Below are 16,855 nucleotides of genomic sequence, written 5' to 3'. Positions count from 1 at the left end.
CCATCCTCAGAACATCTAGACAGTCTGTGCGGCTGTTCCAGCACTTCTGCTCTCCATGAGCTCCATTCTTCAGCTGGAATAAAAGCTCCCTGCCGCACATGCTCTCCGGTCTTTAGTGGTGCCTGTGTGTTTGTTATAAAGTCCCCACTAACTTCATGCACCCTTTGATCTGTAAGAGAGAGACGGGGAATTGTGAGGGGGGGTTCATATAGATTATGGCAGATGAAAGAAATGGATGTACGGAAGTGTCCAGTGATGTGGAGGACGTGCCTGTTTCTTGCACGAATACAATCAATCAAAAAAATCTTTGTACAAACACAAATGCTACATTTTAGTGTGTAGCAAAACAGTATGCACGCACTGGGACAGACTAACAGGAAGCGGAAGTGGCCGTTGTTGCCTAGACAACATTCTGGCCATTAACTGTCACTCACACCAAAATACAGCACTTCCTTTTAAAGATTGTTTTATATGTAGCTAATGTTCACTCTATAGTTATATTTATACATTGTAAGAGGCTTCATTAGTTTAATTTTATTGATGCAGAGGAACGTCACTAAACTCCGCCTACTCGCAGTGAGTTGTGGGTAATATCAGCCGTTAGTCTTCATCATTGTGCACTTCGATTTTCTACCGGAAGTAATAGACCATCCGGGAATCTTTGAAATACTCTTTTCAACATACTACGCTTTGGGACGTACTAATTCATCGAATACTTTTTAGGACAGATAGTGTGTGAATTGGGACACAGCAAAAGACAAACATAGCCCCGCCCCCCAAACTCATGCCATTGGTTGAGTCAGAAGTTGAAGAAATGGCATAGTGCTCAGACAAACAAATCAATGTTACTGAGTTTTTATCAAAGAGATCACAAACCCTCTGAACATTGAACTTTTGTTAGTATGTACAAAATGAAACGTGTGTTTACTTTAAATTCAGTTAGAGATCCGCTTGTGGTAGTCACTCAACATAGAAAGGGACGATGCAGGAAGTGATTTTGCTTTCTTTACTTTTCAGATCAGTTGATGGAAACATCATCTTCAGATGGGAAACATTTGTCTGGTAATACATATATAAACATTTAATAATTTGACGGTATTCAATTGAGTGAACTTATGGGGTTTTTCCTTCTTTGACATCATTGAATTTGTCCATAGTCGGAACAATTCAAATGGTTGTCAAAGGTGCCCTAGAACTGTTTGCTTTCCTAAATTCTTCAAAATATATAATTTTGTGTTTAACAGAACAAAAAAATACAAAACTGGTTTTCTACTATCATAGTTAATGATGTCCCAGAAATGTTATTTGCTAACATTCTTCCAAATATTTTTCTTTGTAGGCATCAGAACAAATAAATGTATTCCCTTTAAATAAACTAATGAAACGTTAAATGAGTTTTAAACAATAAAAGAAAGCTTACAAAGCCCATAATCACATGTAACGTTTAGTCATGTTAAGTTTATATTTTAAATAGAAACAACATCCGGGCTTAATGCAGCTTGTGTTGAAAAGTCAAAACAACATAAGAGTATCAGTGTTTTATTGTGAAATAAATTTTTACCAAAAAAGTGAAATGAAAACCTTCACATGCTAATTGTATATTATTATTATTAGTGTTTTTAAGTGTTTTTGTAGGCAATATACTGCTCGCTGCGAATTTACATTTTGTTGAATAGGCTTTGAGACACGCAGCACGACCAACACACGCGCACGCACGCACGCACGCGCACACAGACACAATAAAAGAGAATGATGGACGAAGGGCGAATCAATTAAAACATTAGAATAAACTCATTTCAGAAAAGGTTGCGTTTGCATTTCAATTTAATTTAATTTGACACCTTTTTTGAGCCCGTGAAGAATATATTCTGTGATTTAAGCCACACAAACTCGAGTGTAAACAGAATACTATTTATTCGCATGTTGCTCTTTCTTTATCTCATTGTGATTAAATCAAACTTTAATTTAATCATATTTCGTACAAATTATAATGCGTTTGCAAAACACAGAGAGCAAATTTCAACTTAACACGACAAATAATTAAAATAATTTCGTTTCATAAATAATTAGGCATATCAGTGTGATTCAAAACTAGAATCTAAACGATATTAGATTAGTGTCCATAATGTATACGTTTATTTTCCATAAATGACCTAAACGGAATCAACATCCACGAACTCTTTTCATTAAAACCTCAAATGTCTCTGACAGTGAAAATGAGAAAGACTCACAGTCACTAAACATTGTTATTTCATTTATTCACATGGTGTTTTGTGAATGAAACAAAGGAATTCACTTAAAGACGTTTTTCACTTGGTTGTCGGGATAAGTACGTTTATATTAAGACATAAATATTATATATAAGACATTACGAAAAATATAATGGGAAATAAAAGCGGAATAATCAATTCAATGTTTAAAAATGTTGTTTTTATAATTATAGATATTCAGCGCCCTACAGTGGTTGTTTTTGTAATTTTCATTATAAATTTATTTTGCAATGTTATGTTTAACTAAATATTAAAAGAAATGCATTTGTGTTTTTTTTTCATATTTCACATGAACACCTCACAACCAGAAGACGAATTGTTAGGAGATCTTTCATTTTTCTGAGATTATTGTCTCATAAATTCTTCATTAGTTATGTGCACAGGACCAGACAAATCCAAGCGAACAGCATCAGCAGTCAATTCAAATTGAGTATTAAACAAACTAAATGATGCTTATATAAAAATGCAGAAGGTGTGTGTGTGTGTGTGCGTGTGTGCGTGTGTGCGTGCGTGCGTGTGTGTGAGAGGATTGGGTTACGGGATAGAAAATAGCATTAGCTCAGTATTAAAAAACAAAAATTCGTGGTCTATATCAAGACCCTGCAGAAGTGTGTGTGTGTGTTATTAATGGCACATGTTATTTAGAGAGTGATCAGATACTTGATTTATGTAAATGAACACTTTGATGTTGAAATGAAAGCTGCAATAATGATGCTGATTCTGTTTACAGCAGATCATTTAAAGGAATGGGATCACCTGCATGAAACCTGTTTATCTTTTCTTTTTGTCATGAACAGTCATTTTGATTTTCGCGTTATTAAGAGCAAAGATGCCCTTGAATATTCACTTTATTAAAATGAATATCTGAAATGGATTTGAACAGAACATGAGACAAATCCTTTTGTCTAAACGAATGTGTTGGTTCACAGATGTATGAAACGATTCAGCTATTGAAGAGCTGCTGTAGTGAGAGTCTGTCTGTCTGTCTCATTTAGATCTGGTGTGGTGTTGGATATGTAAAGTAACGTCTCACCCTTGTGGAGAGTCTCTGTACTGCAGTGTGTTCAGCACAGCTCGGTTTGTAATGTGCCTATAGAATCAGAAGAAATGTATAGTGTGTAGAAACAGAAAAAAACTTTGTATTGTGTGTGTGCGCTTCAAATGAGTGACACATGGGCACACGCACATGTGAATAGACGTGGGTCTCAACAGACCACCTGTACGCTCAACTTTCATTCATTACTGCCATTAGACGGTCGCTCCACTCTTAAAGTGACCCATCAGGCACTTCAGTGACCTCTGGGCTTCATTCTGCTTTTCATTCTATACCAGCAGCAAGGTCTCATGTTATTGAAATCCCAGGGTTGCTGTTAAGTGGCTCCCTTCAGTTAAACCTGATGCTCAAATGGCCACTCGTGAGTCTCTGTGGTTCTCTGTGTGTTCCCATGTGGACGAGTGCATCTGTTTGTTCTTTCCATTTCAAAAACAGCAATTTTGTCTTTAGATCCACTCATCATGTATTGATGAAAGTCAACGAGGTCAACCCCTCATGAAGTCATCGCCGCTGTTTAGGACAGACGTTTGTTCTGTGGGTCACATGATGTTGGGATGTCAATCGTCACGATGATGGAACCTTTACCCGAGTCCGATTGAAGAAAACTTCTGAAGTTATAGAAATGTGAGCTCATAGATGATCTCTGGTCTGAAACCTTTAGCTAATAATAGACTTAAAGAGCTCTAATCCTCTATAATCCATCAGAGAAACGCTTCAATGATTGACCAAAGTTCTTGACTACACGATGTGTGATGCTCTCAGAGTGCTTTCGTTTGCAAATGAGTCTCTTGAACGGAGACACGAGCCGCCTCTGTTGTTTTGTGTTTCTCATTGAAGTGAGCCGTTATCACATCTGCTCGAGCATTAATTAGATCATCTTCTCATATCTGTACCAGAAAAGTGAAACTTTCACGGTTATGGTTAGGCTACATTGAATTCTGGTGTGGACATCATCACTCAGACATGCATGTCCAGTCACATAGCTTTAGACACAAAAACATTGGTGAAAGAACGGTTCAAAGGAGTTTGTAATATAATCAACATTGTGTCATTCACTTTGACCTCAACACGGAACACAAACATGACAACAATGATCAAACACGATTCCCTGACATACAGATAACTAACACACAACAGGAACATGCTGCAATGCATGCTGGGAACCTTAAACACTGGGCTAATGTAAACGGTCTTTAGATCTCAGAAGAGTCAATAATATAATTCATCTCAGTTAACAACAAGCAACCAGACGACCTAATTTAGTCAGTATACACCCAACTTTACATTTACTCTTTCTACTAAAACTCTTTGTACAAGTGACATGAGTTCCTTTGTTAGGACGACACCAACGGTTTTACTGTATGTCGTAAAATACAGTTGAACTGAGCTTGGTGAATTTCTGCTCCATAGTTGAGGAAAAACTCCCAAATCTACTTGTTAGCATGTTAGTTTAAATTTACAGAAATTAGAGTTCGATCCAATTTTTTTTTTATTCTTGGCCAGATCAAGAATCTTACAGAAGTTACTGTTGTGGGTACAGATGACTTGATCAACAGCACCCCCTGCTGGTCACAACACGTGCTAAACATCTATCCAAAAAGAGAGCAAGTGTTAACATTTGAGCCAATAATAAGCGGGTCTACAAAGCCATGTTTACATGAATCTTTATTGTAAAAGAACTGCGCATCAGTGTTTCGTCAGCAGATCTCTTCTGGGTCTGTAGCCCATGCGCCCACCTCTCCAGACACACAGATAATAACTCACGGCCAACACAACCATTACAGTGACCAGCAGCGATGTGACCAACGTTACCAACAACCAAACCGGAAATTCACTCAAACCTGGACATAAAACAAATAACATTGTGTAACGCCATGCCAATAAACTGAAACGGTCATCCCATTGACTGCACAAACCTTCCTCAGAAACCCGAGTGTCCAGGGATCCGTCAGATTGATCCTCCACAATTATTAAGGGCCCGAGAATCTTGCGTTCAGAAACACCTTGAGGGGAATATCATGTGTTAGATAATCCAGAAAAGATGAGAAGTATGAGAAGTTCTGCGACCGTACCGGTTGGTGTGTCCGTCCTCCACGGGCAGGTGGACTCACAGCATGAACACACAGACCTCCGAGAATGATCATCAAGCAGTTCCCATCTGTAACAAAATGGTTCATGATCATAAACCCAACAAATCCATCTCTGGTCCTCAAATAACCACCACACAAAATGAAAACCTGCTGCGCTCCTTCACAAAGTGACACGCTTTTCCATTCACCATCATGCTGTGGATGTCCCTCGCCATCACATCACAATGAAGAAAAATCTGCAGACAAAGCGTCAAACGGAGAATGACATCAACCGATAAAACCTGAACGTCTGAGCAGCAGCAGTCCTCACTTTCTCTCCAAGAGCAAACTTGAAGGCCTCGAGATAAAGCCGGATTTCAGCAGGCACCCGTCTCGGCAGAAATGTGGAATTTTCCATCAGACACCTGCGAGATCACCAAAAGTCTCAGAAGCACCAGATGTAAACAGCCTTCATGAGAGAAAGATAAATGAATATCTGCTTACCCTGAATTAGAAATGAACGGATGCACCGGACTAACACGGCTGATGTCGGAGTCTGTAGAGGCCACACATTTCTCCAGAAACACCAGCAGAGGACCGTGACTGTGAACTTCTGCTCTGATGGGAATACTGGAGCCCAGTTTAAAAGTCAAAGATGGTGCAGGGCCGCTAAAATCACCTGAAGATATCATTCAAGTTCAGTACGTTAAAACATCAACATGATTGAATAATGTGAGACTTTCTGAAAGCAAACGGGGATACATGTGTGAGGAACTGATGCGTCGCTGTACAACAGGAGGCTAAACACACAACCGTTCTCCACCAGAAGAGAGCTTTAGTTAACTCTTATGATACGGGTTCAATTCTCAGACATGAAGGAAGGACTTTGTTTAAAAGCCTCCATGTGAAAGATAAGGGAGCTTGAATGCAGAGTTTAATATCTTTTTAATAAAATCATTGCCCTTACATGATGCAGGTCGTCTTCTACACTACATGCAACTTGTTTTTCCACATTACTTTTAAAATGCAGAACGATGAGAAATAAAGAAAGAGAAGTTTCACTGACTGTTCATGAGCTCCATGCTGAAGGTGATCTCTTCTTCTGCTTCATCCAGCGCCTCATTTTTAGGGCTGAACGCAGTCATCATGTCTGGAGGTCTGGAGAGAGGGAAGCTTCATCGGCTCATGTTCACAACATCAGCGACGTAAAGATTGTGTAACAAGTAACGTACAGATCAGAAACACATCGGAGGGATTGTGAGATGAAGGAGAGTCCAGGTCCTCGGTCATAGATCAACACACTGGAATACATCACCCGGTTCACAGAAACCTATCGAGTCGAGAGCATTTGATTTTATTTGAATGGTCTTCAACCAAAAGCAGAAAATGTCCATCACATGATTAACAACTCACCCGTTTATGAAAGCCACAATCCCGCAGTGAAACATAAAAGCGCAACGTTTCGTCTGAACCTAGAAAACTGGGAGGACAGTTTCCCAGCAGAGCTCTGGACAAATCTAGTTTCTCTGATAAATCCAGTCTGGGTCTCCAACTCACTGCGACGGCATCACTGCTACAGTCTACTGACAGATCTGATGAAAACACTCCACATCAATCAAGTCAAATGTGCTTCACACATCAAACCGCTACAACTACAACAACAACAACAACAACAACAACAACAACAACCCACCTACCGCTCTGTGCCATTACAGTGGCCACAAACATCACGAGTAAACAACCAGAAATCATCTTCAGACAGATGAGAATCAGACCATTGCTGCGCTTTTGTGAGATGTGATAATAATCAAGACAACAGGTAACAGCTGACGGTTAACCAACCGGTCACATTATCGAAAAAAACAAACCATTACATGAGCAGGAACATACTGAACAGCACAACGTTTTATTGAATCATACAACATTTACCCACTTCATCATGTTCATGAGCCTGACGTCACTCTTCAGCTCATACAGGAAGACTTTTGATTTTATTCTCAGCATTACATCGGTCACATTAAACCCAAGAAAAGCACCAAACATTTACATAAAATCATCTTTTATTATTCAATGCCCCATGTTCTCATCCCTTGAAACAAATTGCATAGAGTCGAAAAGCTTTGATTCTTAATATTATTCCACACGGTTCACAGCCAACGATGAACACAACAGATTATACAAAACAAACTTAACACATAATACAACATCTTAACAATGTTGATTCTCAGGCCATAATATGCCCCTTGACATTTTCAATCTGATTCACTTTACAGATCACTTTAATCCATGGATTAAACAAAATAAAGGTAAACATCTTAAAACAACAATGAACAAACAAACAAACAACATAAAACAAACCCCAAAACTTTAACTCAAAAAGGGCAATGAAGAAATTCGACAGGCACAATTCATTAAAAAAAACAACTCAAGATGTTCAGTGAATATGAGCAGCATTCAAATCCTGAAGACCTGCTGATGACTGAAGCTGCTGGGGTCAGAGGTCAAAATCCTGACGCTCATTCATGTTTTTCACCGCCACCGTAGAGTTTCCGTACACTCGAATCCAACAGCAAATCCACACACCTGCGCACAGACAACAATGAGTCAGTTTATCTGTGTGCGCACACACCTAAGCACACACATGCACACACACTCACTTGTCAATAGGAGTGATGATGAAGGGGATGGTGGAGAGGCCGATGGCGGTGGTGGTCCACTTGCGTACAGGAAGTGGCCAGCGTGTTGTTTTTCCCAGCAGGAAAAGAGAAGCAGCACACACACGGTTGATTGTGAATCCAGGAATGGCGACTGAAGCTAAAGCCTGCCACACAAACGTGTCGACCACGGCCACCGCCACTCTCGCTGTCTTTCCTGGATTCTCTCCATGAGCCTTCGAAATAAAACATTAATACAACCAGTCAACACATTCAACTCATAACCCCAAACATTTCCTTCTCTCTAATGTCCCGGTAATGTCTTGTAACGAGTATGACTTCTTACTGTAATGTATTCACTTTCATTTACATTTATTCATTTGGCAGATGCTTTTATGCAAAGCGACTTACAAGTATTTTTTTACAGTGTCACATTACTGCAGAGCGATCAGGGGTAAGGTAAGTCATGACCTGCTGGCACTGAGATTCAAACCTTCTGATCACTAACCCAAAGCTCTAACCCCTAGGCCACAGAGACCTGATCTTTTTCTTTTGTGTAGAGAGCCGGGAAATGATGGGATGAAAGAGAGGGCTACAGGAGCCAGGATTTGGACTCGGGTCGCTGTATCAGTTCTTTACAAAATAATTTATAAAAAAATGAATATAAAATATTGTCTATTTCACCCACCGTCGCAGCTTTCTTGCCTTTGTCCACCGCGTCTGCGGACACGTATACCGTGGCGACTGCGTAACTTGCCCACACCGCACTGACGGGCACGAGTGCGCGGAATGCTTCACCCACCTCATTAGCATAACCTGTGACACACATCATCTCATTAGAATAACTTGTAACACTATAGCTGTATCCTCACCTAGGCGATAAAAGTGCACTTCCATAACATCCCATAAAGTGCACACTCATTTTGTACTTAATATACTACAAATTATGCTTTAGTACTTCTTAGGATCATTTTAAGAACATCTAAGTGTACTCAACTGTGCTATTTCAGGATGCAACGAAATGCATTTATTAATACAGACGAGTCACACACATACTCGAGTCTATAGAACATATTGTGTGTTTGATCAGAGCTGGAGGGGCTAAACCAGGGGTCTCCAAACCTGGTCCAGGAGAGCCGATGTCCTGCAGAGTTTAGCTCCACCTGCCTCAGCACACCTGTCTGACCTCCATCAGCTGCTTCAGGTGTGTTTGATTGAAGTTGGAGCTAAACTCTAGTTTGGAGACCGGCACAACATTTGATGGATGGATGGATGGAGTCTTCAAATCTCTACGCTGAAGCATGTATGTATTGTGCATAATATTTACATTTGGCAGATGCTTTTATCCAAAGCGACTTACATTACATTATCCTATACATTTATACAAAGGTATCTGCAATCCCCAGGGATCCAACACACAACCTTATGTTGTTAACACAATGCTCTTACCACTGAGATACAGGAAAGCCTTATGTCTTTATGTCAAATCTAATATAGATTTATGACATTGTTTTAATACTATACATTAATGTTGCTACTGCATAACTGTGTGTGTTTATTTTGATAAACTGTTGAAATCCTCTGTAGGCTACATAGACGAGATTCCATCGACGAACAGTATCGCGAGAGCGATTCCAAAACGCACATAGCCTTCTGCTCTCGCGATACTTTGGTGTCGTTAAAGCCGATCTGCGCAACGCCACATCAAGTCAAACAAACTTTAAGTGAACATGGTAAAAACGATAATAACCGTCGTAATGCTTAACCGGAAACATTCTGTCCGGTGTGCGATGAAGATCTGATTTGATAAGCTCGCACACACAGTGCAGGTAGCTGGAGGTCACGCGAGTGCTAGTAACGTTACCTAGAAATCGGACCCATGTGTCTCGATAAATATCCACTTCTTTGCTCTGTTTCTCACGACTGTCCTCCATGTTGAGCTCTCTACGTGTATTTCAGATCTGATGCAGATTCAGAAACCGAACAATTTCGACTCGGTCTACACATGAACCGAGACCAGCCATACTTCATCCGAGGAACCGTCTACAAATATCATTCTTCAACACTGTTCTCAGCGGGGAAGTGTTCTGGCTGATGGCACTATGGACTTCATTCATAAAACATTTCTGTGTACTGTGTGTGACAACGTGTGTTTTCAGACGATTGACATCCATTTATTCGCAACCTGAAACTCGAGCCCACCCAGAGTAGAACATTATCTTCACTGAAAGAAACTCGCATTGACACATCTTAACATTTACCATTGTATTGACATAAGATTCGGGTCAGAAGTGTATTTTTCAAGGGTATTATGTGTACAAGAGCTGCTTAACAATTTTGAAACTGTCGGTTGATGTTTGTGATTTTACGATAGTCCCTTAACTAGAGCTTCGTAAAACACCCGGAAGTGAGCAAGCAGCACACGGCAGATAAACAGATTCAAACAAATTCATTGATTAGATCAGTTGATGGCAGAATAGCGTATCGATATTTATTTATGCGCTGTATTATTTTGCATATAAATATAACAACGTAAAACATACGGATTTTAAATTCTCACAAGGTTTATTCTTTCACGTGTATTTATATTTGTGTCATTTTGATGATAAACGTTCAGTCCCATTGGCTGTTGTGTGGGCGGACCAAAGTCTTATTGACACGTGACGGAGCAAATAGGAACGTGCCGTGTACCAGCAGCAGCCAATAGCGTGAGAGCAGCGCGTGACCCCCGTGAAGGGATGGCTGCAGTGGGAATCCAGCTGACGCTTTTGAAACATTCTGCGTGTAAAATCATGATTTTTACGTCATTTCTCATTTTATTTTCTGTTTTAAGCGTCAGTTTTTGTGATGACGGACACGAGATGGAAGAATTTTTAAAGAGAGAATATTCACTGTCAAAGCCGTACCAGAGTAAGTGAGCCGTCACGCGAATCAATAAACGACGAATTTAAAACAACGTGTGTTGTGATCATTCTCGTGCACGTGATAACATCCGCTAATGAATGTGCGCGTGTACGTGTTTATTTGATCCAGTGAACCTGTCTGGTTTCTGTGTGTTTTCAGGCATCGGTGTGTCAGGCTCGTCTCACTGGGAGCTGATGGGAGATGCTGTGGTCACCACTGATCACGTGCGTCTCACTTCTGACCAACAGAGCAAACAAGGAGCCATCTGGAGCAGAATGGTGAGTGTGTCCTGGTCAGAGATTAAAGGGACACTTCACCCAAAAATGAAGATTCTCTCATCATTTACTCACAACAAGAGTCTTCTAGACTCTGATTCATGAACAGTATGTCTGAAACCTCGGTATGCACAAAACAGTAGGCGAGAAATACCCAGATGGTCTACTACTTCTGCTGAGATTCATGAGTGTGTTTGAGGGACACTTGTCTATCCCATGATGCCACAGGAGATGAGCAACGGTCACATTTCAAAAGTAACTCAAAAATATGTAGCAGAAAACTGTAAGGCGGACGTCCGATTTGAAGTAATTTCTTGTGACTAAATTATAGAATTTTATCAACGCTTACGTGTAGGTCAAAAACCATACGGGTCACATGACCATAAAACATGGCGGACGTAGTATGTCCCAAATGCTTTCATACTATATAGAACTTACCGTTTTAACTGTCACAGTATGCCATTTCAGACGCAGCCTTTGTCTTGCTGAACACACAGGAAGAAAGTTGTAAGAATGTCAGATCTCACACACATTTCCTGCCATAGTAAGGAAAATTAATACTGGGAGTCAATTAGGGATGAGAATCTTCCAGATATCTTCCTGTGTGTTCAGCAGAAGAAAGACATTTATACGGGTTTGGATCAATCTGAGTCCACGATGACAGAAGTTTCATTTTTGGGGGAACCATACAGTCTGTGAAATCTAGGGCAACGTTGTGGATTGCAAGCAACCGCTCACTGAACAAGACCCCCCCCCCCCCCCCCTCGCTTTCCAAACACTCCAACGGCTGACAGAACGTGACCAATAACATGCAAGGGACTCGCGGTGTGTGTAGATAGAAATAACTCATTTTAAGGTGATAAAACAAAACGCTTCAATGTGTAAGGCAAGGCAAGTTTATTTATATAGAACATTTCATACAGAATGGTAATTCAAAGTGCTTAACATAAAAATAATTCAAAAGAAATATCTAAAAGAACCACAACATTAAAACAAGGAATTTATAAACCTTGATAATTATATAAAAATGGATTTAAAGTTAACTAAAATAGTTTAGAATAAACGGATTATACATGAAATATAGGGGCAGTGCTCATTCAGTAAATTCACGGCTCTTTATACACCTCTGAAGACATAGCTGTGATAATGTATATACATAAAATATTGCATTTCTATCGATAGATCATCCAAAAAAACACTGGACCTTTAAGCCTGGTCCAGACAACTTAAATGTAAGAGAACCTGCACTAATGTCTCCAAATATATCAGTGCAATAGTTTTGTCTCAAGATCCTCACCCTCATGGTTTTATTTTAAAGGTATTTATTAAAAACAACTTGAATGTCTCAATTTAACTAAGGCCTAGTCCTGGCTCAATCTAATCCCTGTCTGGGAAACCACACTGAGAATATATGACAATATATACAACAAGTAAACATGACGCGTGCACGTGTGTGTGTGTTTAGCCGTGTCATCTGAACGATTGGGAGCTGCAGGTTCATTTTAAGGTTCACGGTCAGGGAAAGAAGAATCTGAATGGTGACGGTTTGGCCGTGTGGTACACAAAGGAACGAATGCAGAACGGTCAGAACATTTCTTTCTTTCAGTTGATTTACTGATGACCCGTCTTGGTGTTTGGAATGATGTCATGTTGTTTGCAGGTCCTGTGTTTGGAAACAAAGATTTCTTCACAGGACTCGGCGTGTTCGTGGACACGTACCCTAATGAAGAGAAACTTCTGGAAGTAAGCCATCACAATCCTGATGTTCATGTCATGTGAAATGTGATGAACAAGTGTGTGTAGAATTGATTTCATATCAGCAGTGTGCTGTGGGATTTGATGTGTGTGTTGATGTGTTTTTAGGCTCAGAAGAAGAGATATACCCCTCGCACAGAGGTAACGTCACACACAAAGCCTGATGATTATACATTAGAATGTTGTTTTACACTATTGGTCTGTGTCCACAGACACATTTCAGAGTTCACAATGAACTTCATCCTCATTGTGTGCCTTTCTATAGTTTAATGCTCATTTAATCCTTATTTTATAATTCAAAAGTGAAGATTATATCTGTTATATTATTATACATTATTAGGTCACATTACTGTTAGACACATCATAAGCACAGCTGATGTTTTTTTAACTTGACTTTGGTTTGATCTATTGTTATCCTTTTTTTCTCTGTATTTTACTGACGGTGTGATAAAATGTAAAATATGACCTAGACTGTTTATAGTATCCTGTGCATGACATGTTGTGAGTTTGGGTTTTGTTGATGTCAAACAGTTTTGTGCGTCTGCACATTTCTGAATGTTAGAGAATATTTCCGTACGTGTTGGCTATGGTTGCCAACGGCACAATCAGCTACGATCACGATCGAGACGGTCGGCCCACAGAACTGGGAGGATGTAACGCCATGGTGCGCAACCGGAAGCACGACACCTTCATCTTCATCAGATACTTCCGCCGCAGACTCACGGTGAGAGAGCAAACACACACATGACTCCACAGACTTTGTTGTTATTCAGAGAAATGTTGCACGGCAGTGGCTGAAGTGCGTTTGTTTTGGTGTTGTCGTCGTAGAGTGAACTTGAGCTTTTACCTGAACACCTCACAGACAGAATAACATCAGATGAGCAGTGTCCAGAGATCACAGTTCACTTCTCTGAAACACCCTGCTTTCGGTGCAGTCGTGGCCTAATGGTTAGAGAGTTGGACTCGTGACCAGAAGGTTACCGGTTGGATCCTCCGGCCCGGCGGGTAATGACTGATGTGCCCTTGAGCAAGGCCCCTGACCCCTACTTGCTCCCCGAGCGCTGCAGTGATAGCTGCCCACTGCTCCAGCTGTACATGTGTTCATGACATGCTGTGCGTGTGTTGGCTTAAATGCAGAGGTCACATTTGGGTATGGGTCACCATATCTGACAAACGGGTCACTTTCACAGAAGCATTAATAAAGCTCTGCACCACGAGTCATCATTGATCTGACAGAGGTCCACACACAAAGCACACAGCAAATGTTATTTTAATGCTGTACATACAGGCTTCTAGACAAAGACTGATTTACAGTCGCTGTGTCTGGTGAGGCTTTTGAAATAAAAAGCATAAAACTAAGAAGAATAACAAAAATCTGAAACTTCTATGAATGATTTTTTTATTTTCTCCAAAAATGAAAGTTGTGTAATGGGCCGTGTCCACCGAGGTGCATTTGCGCGGCTGAAAACGGCCACTGCAGGCGCAGCGTTCTGCCCAAAGTTGAGGACCAGAAAAAAACGGATGGCTTTTTTTTTAAAGCACAGCGTTTCTGTTGAAAACAATTGGAAAAACACGTCGGCTGCAGGTGTAAACTTCTCTGTGGACACAGCCCCAACAGTGTAGTTTTCCTGTGTAGTTCTGATGAGTTGTAGGGAGCACATTTATTTTGTGTTTCCTCTCTTTGGTCAATGAATGACACTCAGGGAGGTGCAGAGAGAGTTTTTAAGCCTTGTGGCTATAAAGGCCAAATTTTCATTGGGTGCTTAATTCGTTACAATATTATCATACGTGATCATGGATAATCGTGATTTTAATATCTGATGTATCTGTCTGGTAACACAAGCGACATGGAGATCTTAGGTAGTCATCTATTGTGTGTAGGTCATGATTGATATTGACGGTCAGCATGAATGGCGAGATTGTCTGGATATTCCAGGTGTGCGACTGCCACAGGGCTTTTACTTTGGAGCATCAGCCATCACTGGAGATCTGTCCGGTAAAAAAACACCACCACACAAATCACACTGCTGTGAAGTTTTCGTGTCTGAATGACATGCTGTGTGTTTGTGTAGATAACCACGACCTGATCTCTATGAAGCTTTACCAGCTGACCGTCCTGCGCAGTAAACAAGAGGAGGAGCAGGAAGAGGAAATCTTGATACCCAGCGTGGACAACATGGACTTTTACAAACGTAAATACTTGTTACATTTCACACCAAAATAAAACAAGATAATAAACTAAAAGCTCAAACCTAGATTTATAACCTTTGGGATTTCATCCCTAAATGGTTTCCTATTGTAATGCGCATATATATATCCACCGTTTATATAAAATACATCACTGAGATGCCGTGAACAAACAAACACACCTCAACTTCTCTCACTATTGCAAGAGTAACAAGCTGGAGCTGCAGGCCCACTTTCCGAAACCTATACGAACACTGGCGGAGTATAACGAGCACAGAAGTACTACGTCATGTGTCCAACTTTTTTATCAAGTCGACCATATCAAGCATGAGAAGACAACACTTTTGACTTTGTAAAGTCAGAGTGCATGAAACACTGTTGCACCACCCCTTTAATGTAATGGGAAAATGTAATGTTATGTCATTTTCATAAGTCAAAGTTTCTAATGGCTGTATTTTCTTTATTTAAACTATAACGTTGTGTTGTGTCTCTCAGCATACACCTATGTGGAGAGCGTCAGCAGTGTTGGCATCTTCTTCACCGTTCTCTTCTCCATGTTGGGTTTGTTTCTGCTGGTGGTGGTGGGACTCGTGCTTTACGGTCACTGGAATGAAAACAGACGAAAGCGATTCTACTGACACAACACAGAAGTTTTTGTTATGTTTTACTCCGCATTGATAATGTAAAGCAAGAGTTGTGACTGCACGGCTGGTCCTTCAGATTCAGATCGGCTGCTCAACACAAGACTTCAGTTGAAAAGGGATGATGATGATGATGATGATGATTGTACAGTATCAACTGTGTCTGTTTCACATTTCAGTTTGGTTCTGTATCACTGAAGCCTTAATATCATTTAGTGGATGTCCTGTTTTCCATATGTATTTATTTATTTATTTATTTATTTTTGTTTTTGAAATGAACAGATTGGAAAATCAGTTTAAATCTGTGGCTCAGAAGTTCCTTCTTTTGCACAGTTGATTGTAAAAGCGTTTATATCAGGAGACTTGACGACTTTAAATCTTAACATCCCAATCCTACTCCTGGATAAAGGTCATCTGTGTGCCTGAAGAAGATGAGCTCATTCTGTTTCAGTAGAAGTCAAGATTCCACTGCTGATGGTGTCACATAATAAACTGTCTGTCTGGTAATCTTTTGACATTCATATTAATCGAAGTCGGCTTTATTTACACATTACACTTTATTAACTCGGTCCGGTCAACCACATCTCTCACAACCTTCAAAAATCTACTTAAAACACATCTCTTCTGTAAATACTTGACAGACAAATGTAAAAACAAAGTACCCTAACCCTCCCTCTTCTCTCAACAGGTAGTGATCTAGCTTTTGTTGAAACCTAATGTACTATTGCTCTTTTATGACATATCGCTTATTGCTCCCCGAACTCGCTAAGTCGCTTTGAGTCATTCAGCAGATGCATTTATTCATTTGGCAGAGCACTTCAGCTTTTTATCCAAAGTGACTTACAAGTAGTTTTTTTGTTTTTGTTTTACTGCAGAGCAATCAGGGGTAAGGTGTCTTGCTCAAGGGCACTTCAGTCATGACCTGCTGGCACTGAGATTAGAACCAGCAACCTTCTGATCACAAGCCCAACGCTCTAACCATTAGGCCACAGCTGACCCCACCAATGTATCCAATGTAAACCCTAAAAATTACACAGGTTCAAAAT

The 16,855-nt window shown here is 40.2% G+C and overlaps 3 protein-coding genes across 6 annotated transcripts; 1 reads left to right on the top strand and 2 right to left on the bottom strand.

The window, feature by feature from the left end:
• Positions 1 to 4,791: 4,791 nt before the first annotated feature.
• LOC306889135 (zona pellucida sperm-binding protein 3) lies at positions 4,792 to 7,282 on the bottom strand. 3 transcript variants are annotated; one of them, XM_079447854.1, is made up of 10 exons: positions 7,091 to 7,282; positions 6,807 to 6,985; positions 6,626 to 6,723; positions 6,460 to 6,551; positions 5,898 to 6,072; positions 5,725 to 5,818; positions 5,562 to 5,650; positions 5,397 to 5,482; positions 5,241 to 5,327; positions 4,792 to 5,165 (listed from the first exon to the last, which is right to left on the bottom strand). In XM_079447854.1, the coding sequence occupies exons 1-10, from the start codon at positions 7,143 to 7,145 to the stop codon at positions 5,011 to 5,013; spliced, it is 1,110 nt and encodes a 369-aa protein (XP_079303980.1). In that variant the 5' UTR covers positions 7,146 to 7,282; the 3' UTR covers positions 4,792 to 5,010. The 3 variants fall into 3 exon arrangements, with proteins under 3 accessions (XP_079303980.1, XP_079303981.1, XP_079303982.1); XM_079447855.1 differs by having other exon boundaries at positions 4,972 to 5,165; positions 5,571 to 5,650; XM_079447856.1 differs by having other exon boundaries at positions 4,972 to 5,165; positions 6,807 to 6,973.
• On the bottom strand, positions 7,149 to 10,133 carry mtfp1 (mitochondrial fission process 1). Its single transcript, XM_079447896.1, has 4 exons — positions 9,912 to 10,133; positions 8,736 to 8,863; positions 8,051 to 8,283; positions 7,149 to 7,976 (listed from the first exon to the last, which is right to left on the bottom strand). The coding sequence occupies exons 1-4, from the start codon at positions 9,979 to 9,981 to the stop codon at positions 7,910 to 7,912; spliced, it is 498 nt and encodes a 165-aa protein (XP_079304022.1). The 5' UTR covers positions 9,982 to 10,133; the 3' UTR covers positions 7,149 to 7,909.
• On the top strand, positions 9,106 to 16,396 carry lman2la (lectin, mannose-binding 2-like a). 2 transcript variants are annotated; one of them, XM_079447882.1, is made up of 10 exons: positions 9,106 to 9,350; positions 10,881 to 10,957; positions 11,111 to 11,229; positions 12,692 to 12,809; positions 12,887 to 12,969; positions 13,090 to 13,122; positions 13,544 to 13,705; positions 14,863 to 14,977; positions 15,054 to 15,173; positions 15,664 to 16,335. In XM_079447882.1, the coding sequence occupies exons 2-10, from the start codon at positions 10,909 to 10,911 to the stop codon at positions 15,804 to 15,806; spliced, it is 942 nt and encodes a 313-aa protein (XP_079304008.1). In that variant the 5' UTR covers positions 9,106 to 9,350; positions 10,881 to 10,908; the 3' UTR covers positions 15,807 to 16,335. The 2 variants fall into 2 exon arrangements, with proteins under 2 accessions (XP_079304008.1, XP_079304007.1); XM_079447881.1 differs by lacking the exon at positions 9,106 to 9,350 and having other exon boundaries at positions 10,110 to 10,957; positions 15,664 to 16,396.
• The last annotated feature ends 459 nt before the right edge of the window (positions 16,397 to 16,855 follow it).

This window comes from Barbatula barbatula, assembly GCF_947034865.1.
Source record: "Barbatula barbatula genome assembly, chromosome: 2".
In the NCBI taxonomy this organism is placed as follows: domain Eukaryota; kingdom Metazoa; phylum Chordata; class Actinopteri; order Cypriniformes; family Nemacheilidae; genus Barbatula; species Barbatula barbatula.
The sequence above is the reverse complement of the archived record's forward strand: the minus strand, read 5'-3'. Positions and strand labels throughout refer to the sequence as shown.

What these genes read in the sequence shown, in the direction of transcription:
- mtfp1 (XM_079447896.1), bottom strand. Translation starts at nt 9,981, where the DNA reads ATGGAGGACAGTCGTGAGAAACAGAGCAAAGAAGTGGATATTTATCGA. An exon ending in CACATGGGTCCGATTTCTAG is followed by an intron (nt 8,864 to 9,911) that starts GTAACGTTACTA and finishes TGTGTGTCACAG; the next exon opens with GTTATGCTAATGAGGTGGGT. An exon ending in ATCATCACTCCTATTGACAA is followed by an intron (nt 7,977 to 8,050) that starts GTGAGTGTGTGT and finishes GTCTGTGCGCAG; the next exon opens with GTGTGTGGATTTGCTGTTGG.
- lman2la (XM_079447881.1), top strand. Translation starts at nt 10,786, where the DNA reads ATGGCTGCAGTGGGAATCCAGCTGACGCTTTTGAAACATTCTGCGTGT. An exon ending in AAAGGAACGAATGCAGAACG is followed by an intron (nt 12,810 to 12,886) that starts GTCAGAACATTT and finishes TGTTGTTTGCAG; the next exon opens with GTCCTGTGTTTGGAAACAAA. An exon ending in CATCACTGGAGATCTGTCCG is followed by an intron (nt 14,978 to 15,053) that starts GTAAAAAAACAC and finishes GTGTTTGTGTAG; the next exon opens with ATAACCACGACCTGATCTCT.
- LOC306889135 (XM_079447854.1), bottom strand. Translation starts at nt 7,145, where the DNA reads ATGATTTCTGGTTGTTTACTCGTGATGTTTGTGGCCACTGTAATGGCA. An exon ending in ATTGTGGCTTTCATAAACGG is followed by an intron (nt 6,724 to 6,806) that starts GTGAGTTGTTAA and finishes TCGACTCGATAG; the next exon opens with GTTTCTGTGAACCGGGTGAT. An exon ending in CTCCGATGTGTTTCTGATCT is followed by an intron (nt 6,552 to 6,625) that starts GTACGTTACTTG and finishes CCCTCTCTCCAG; the next exon opens with ACCTCCAGACATGATGACTG.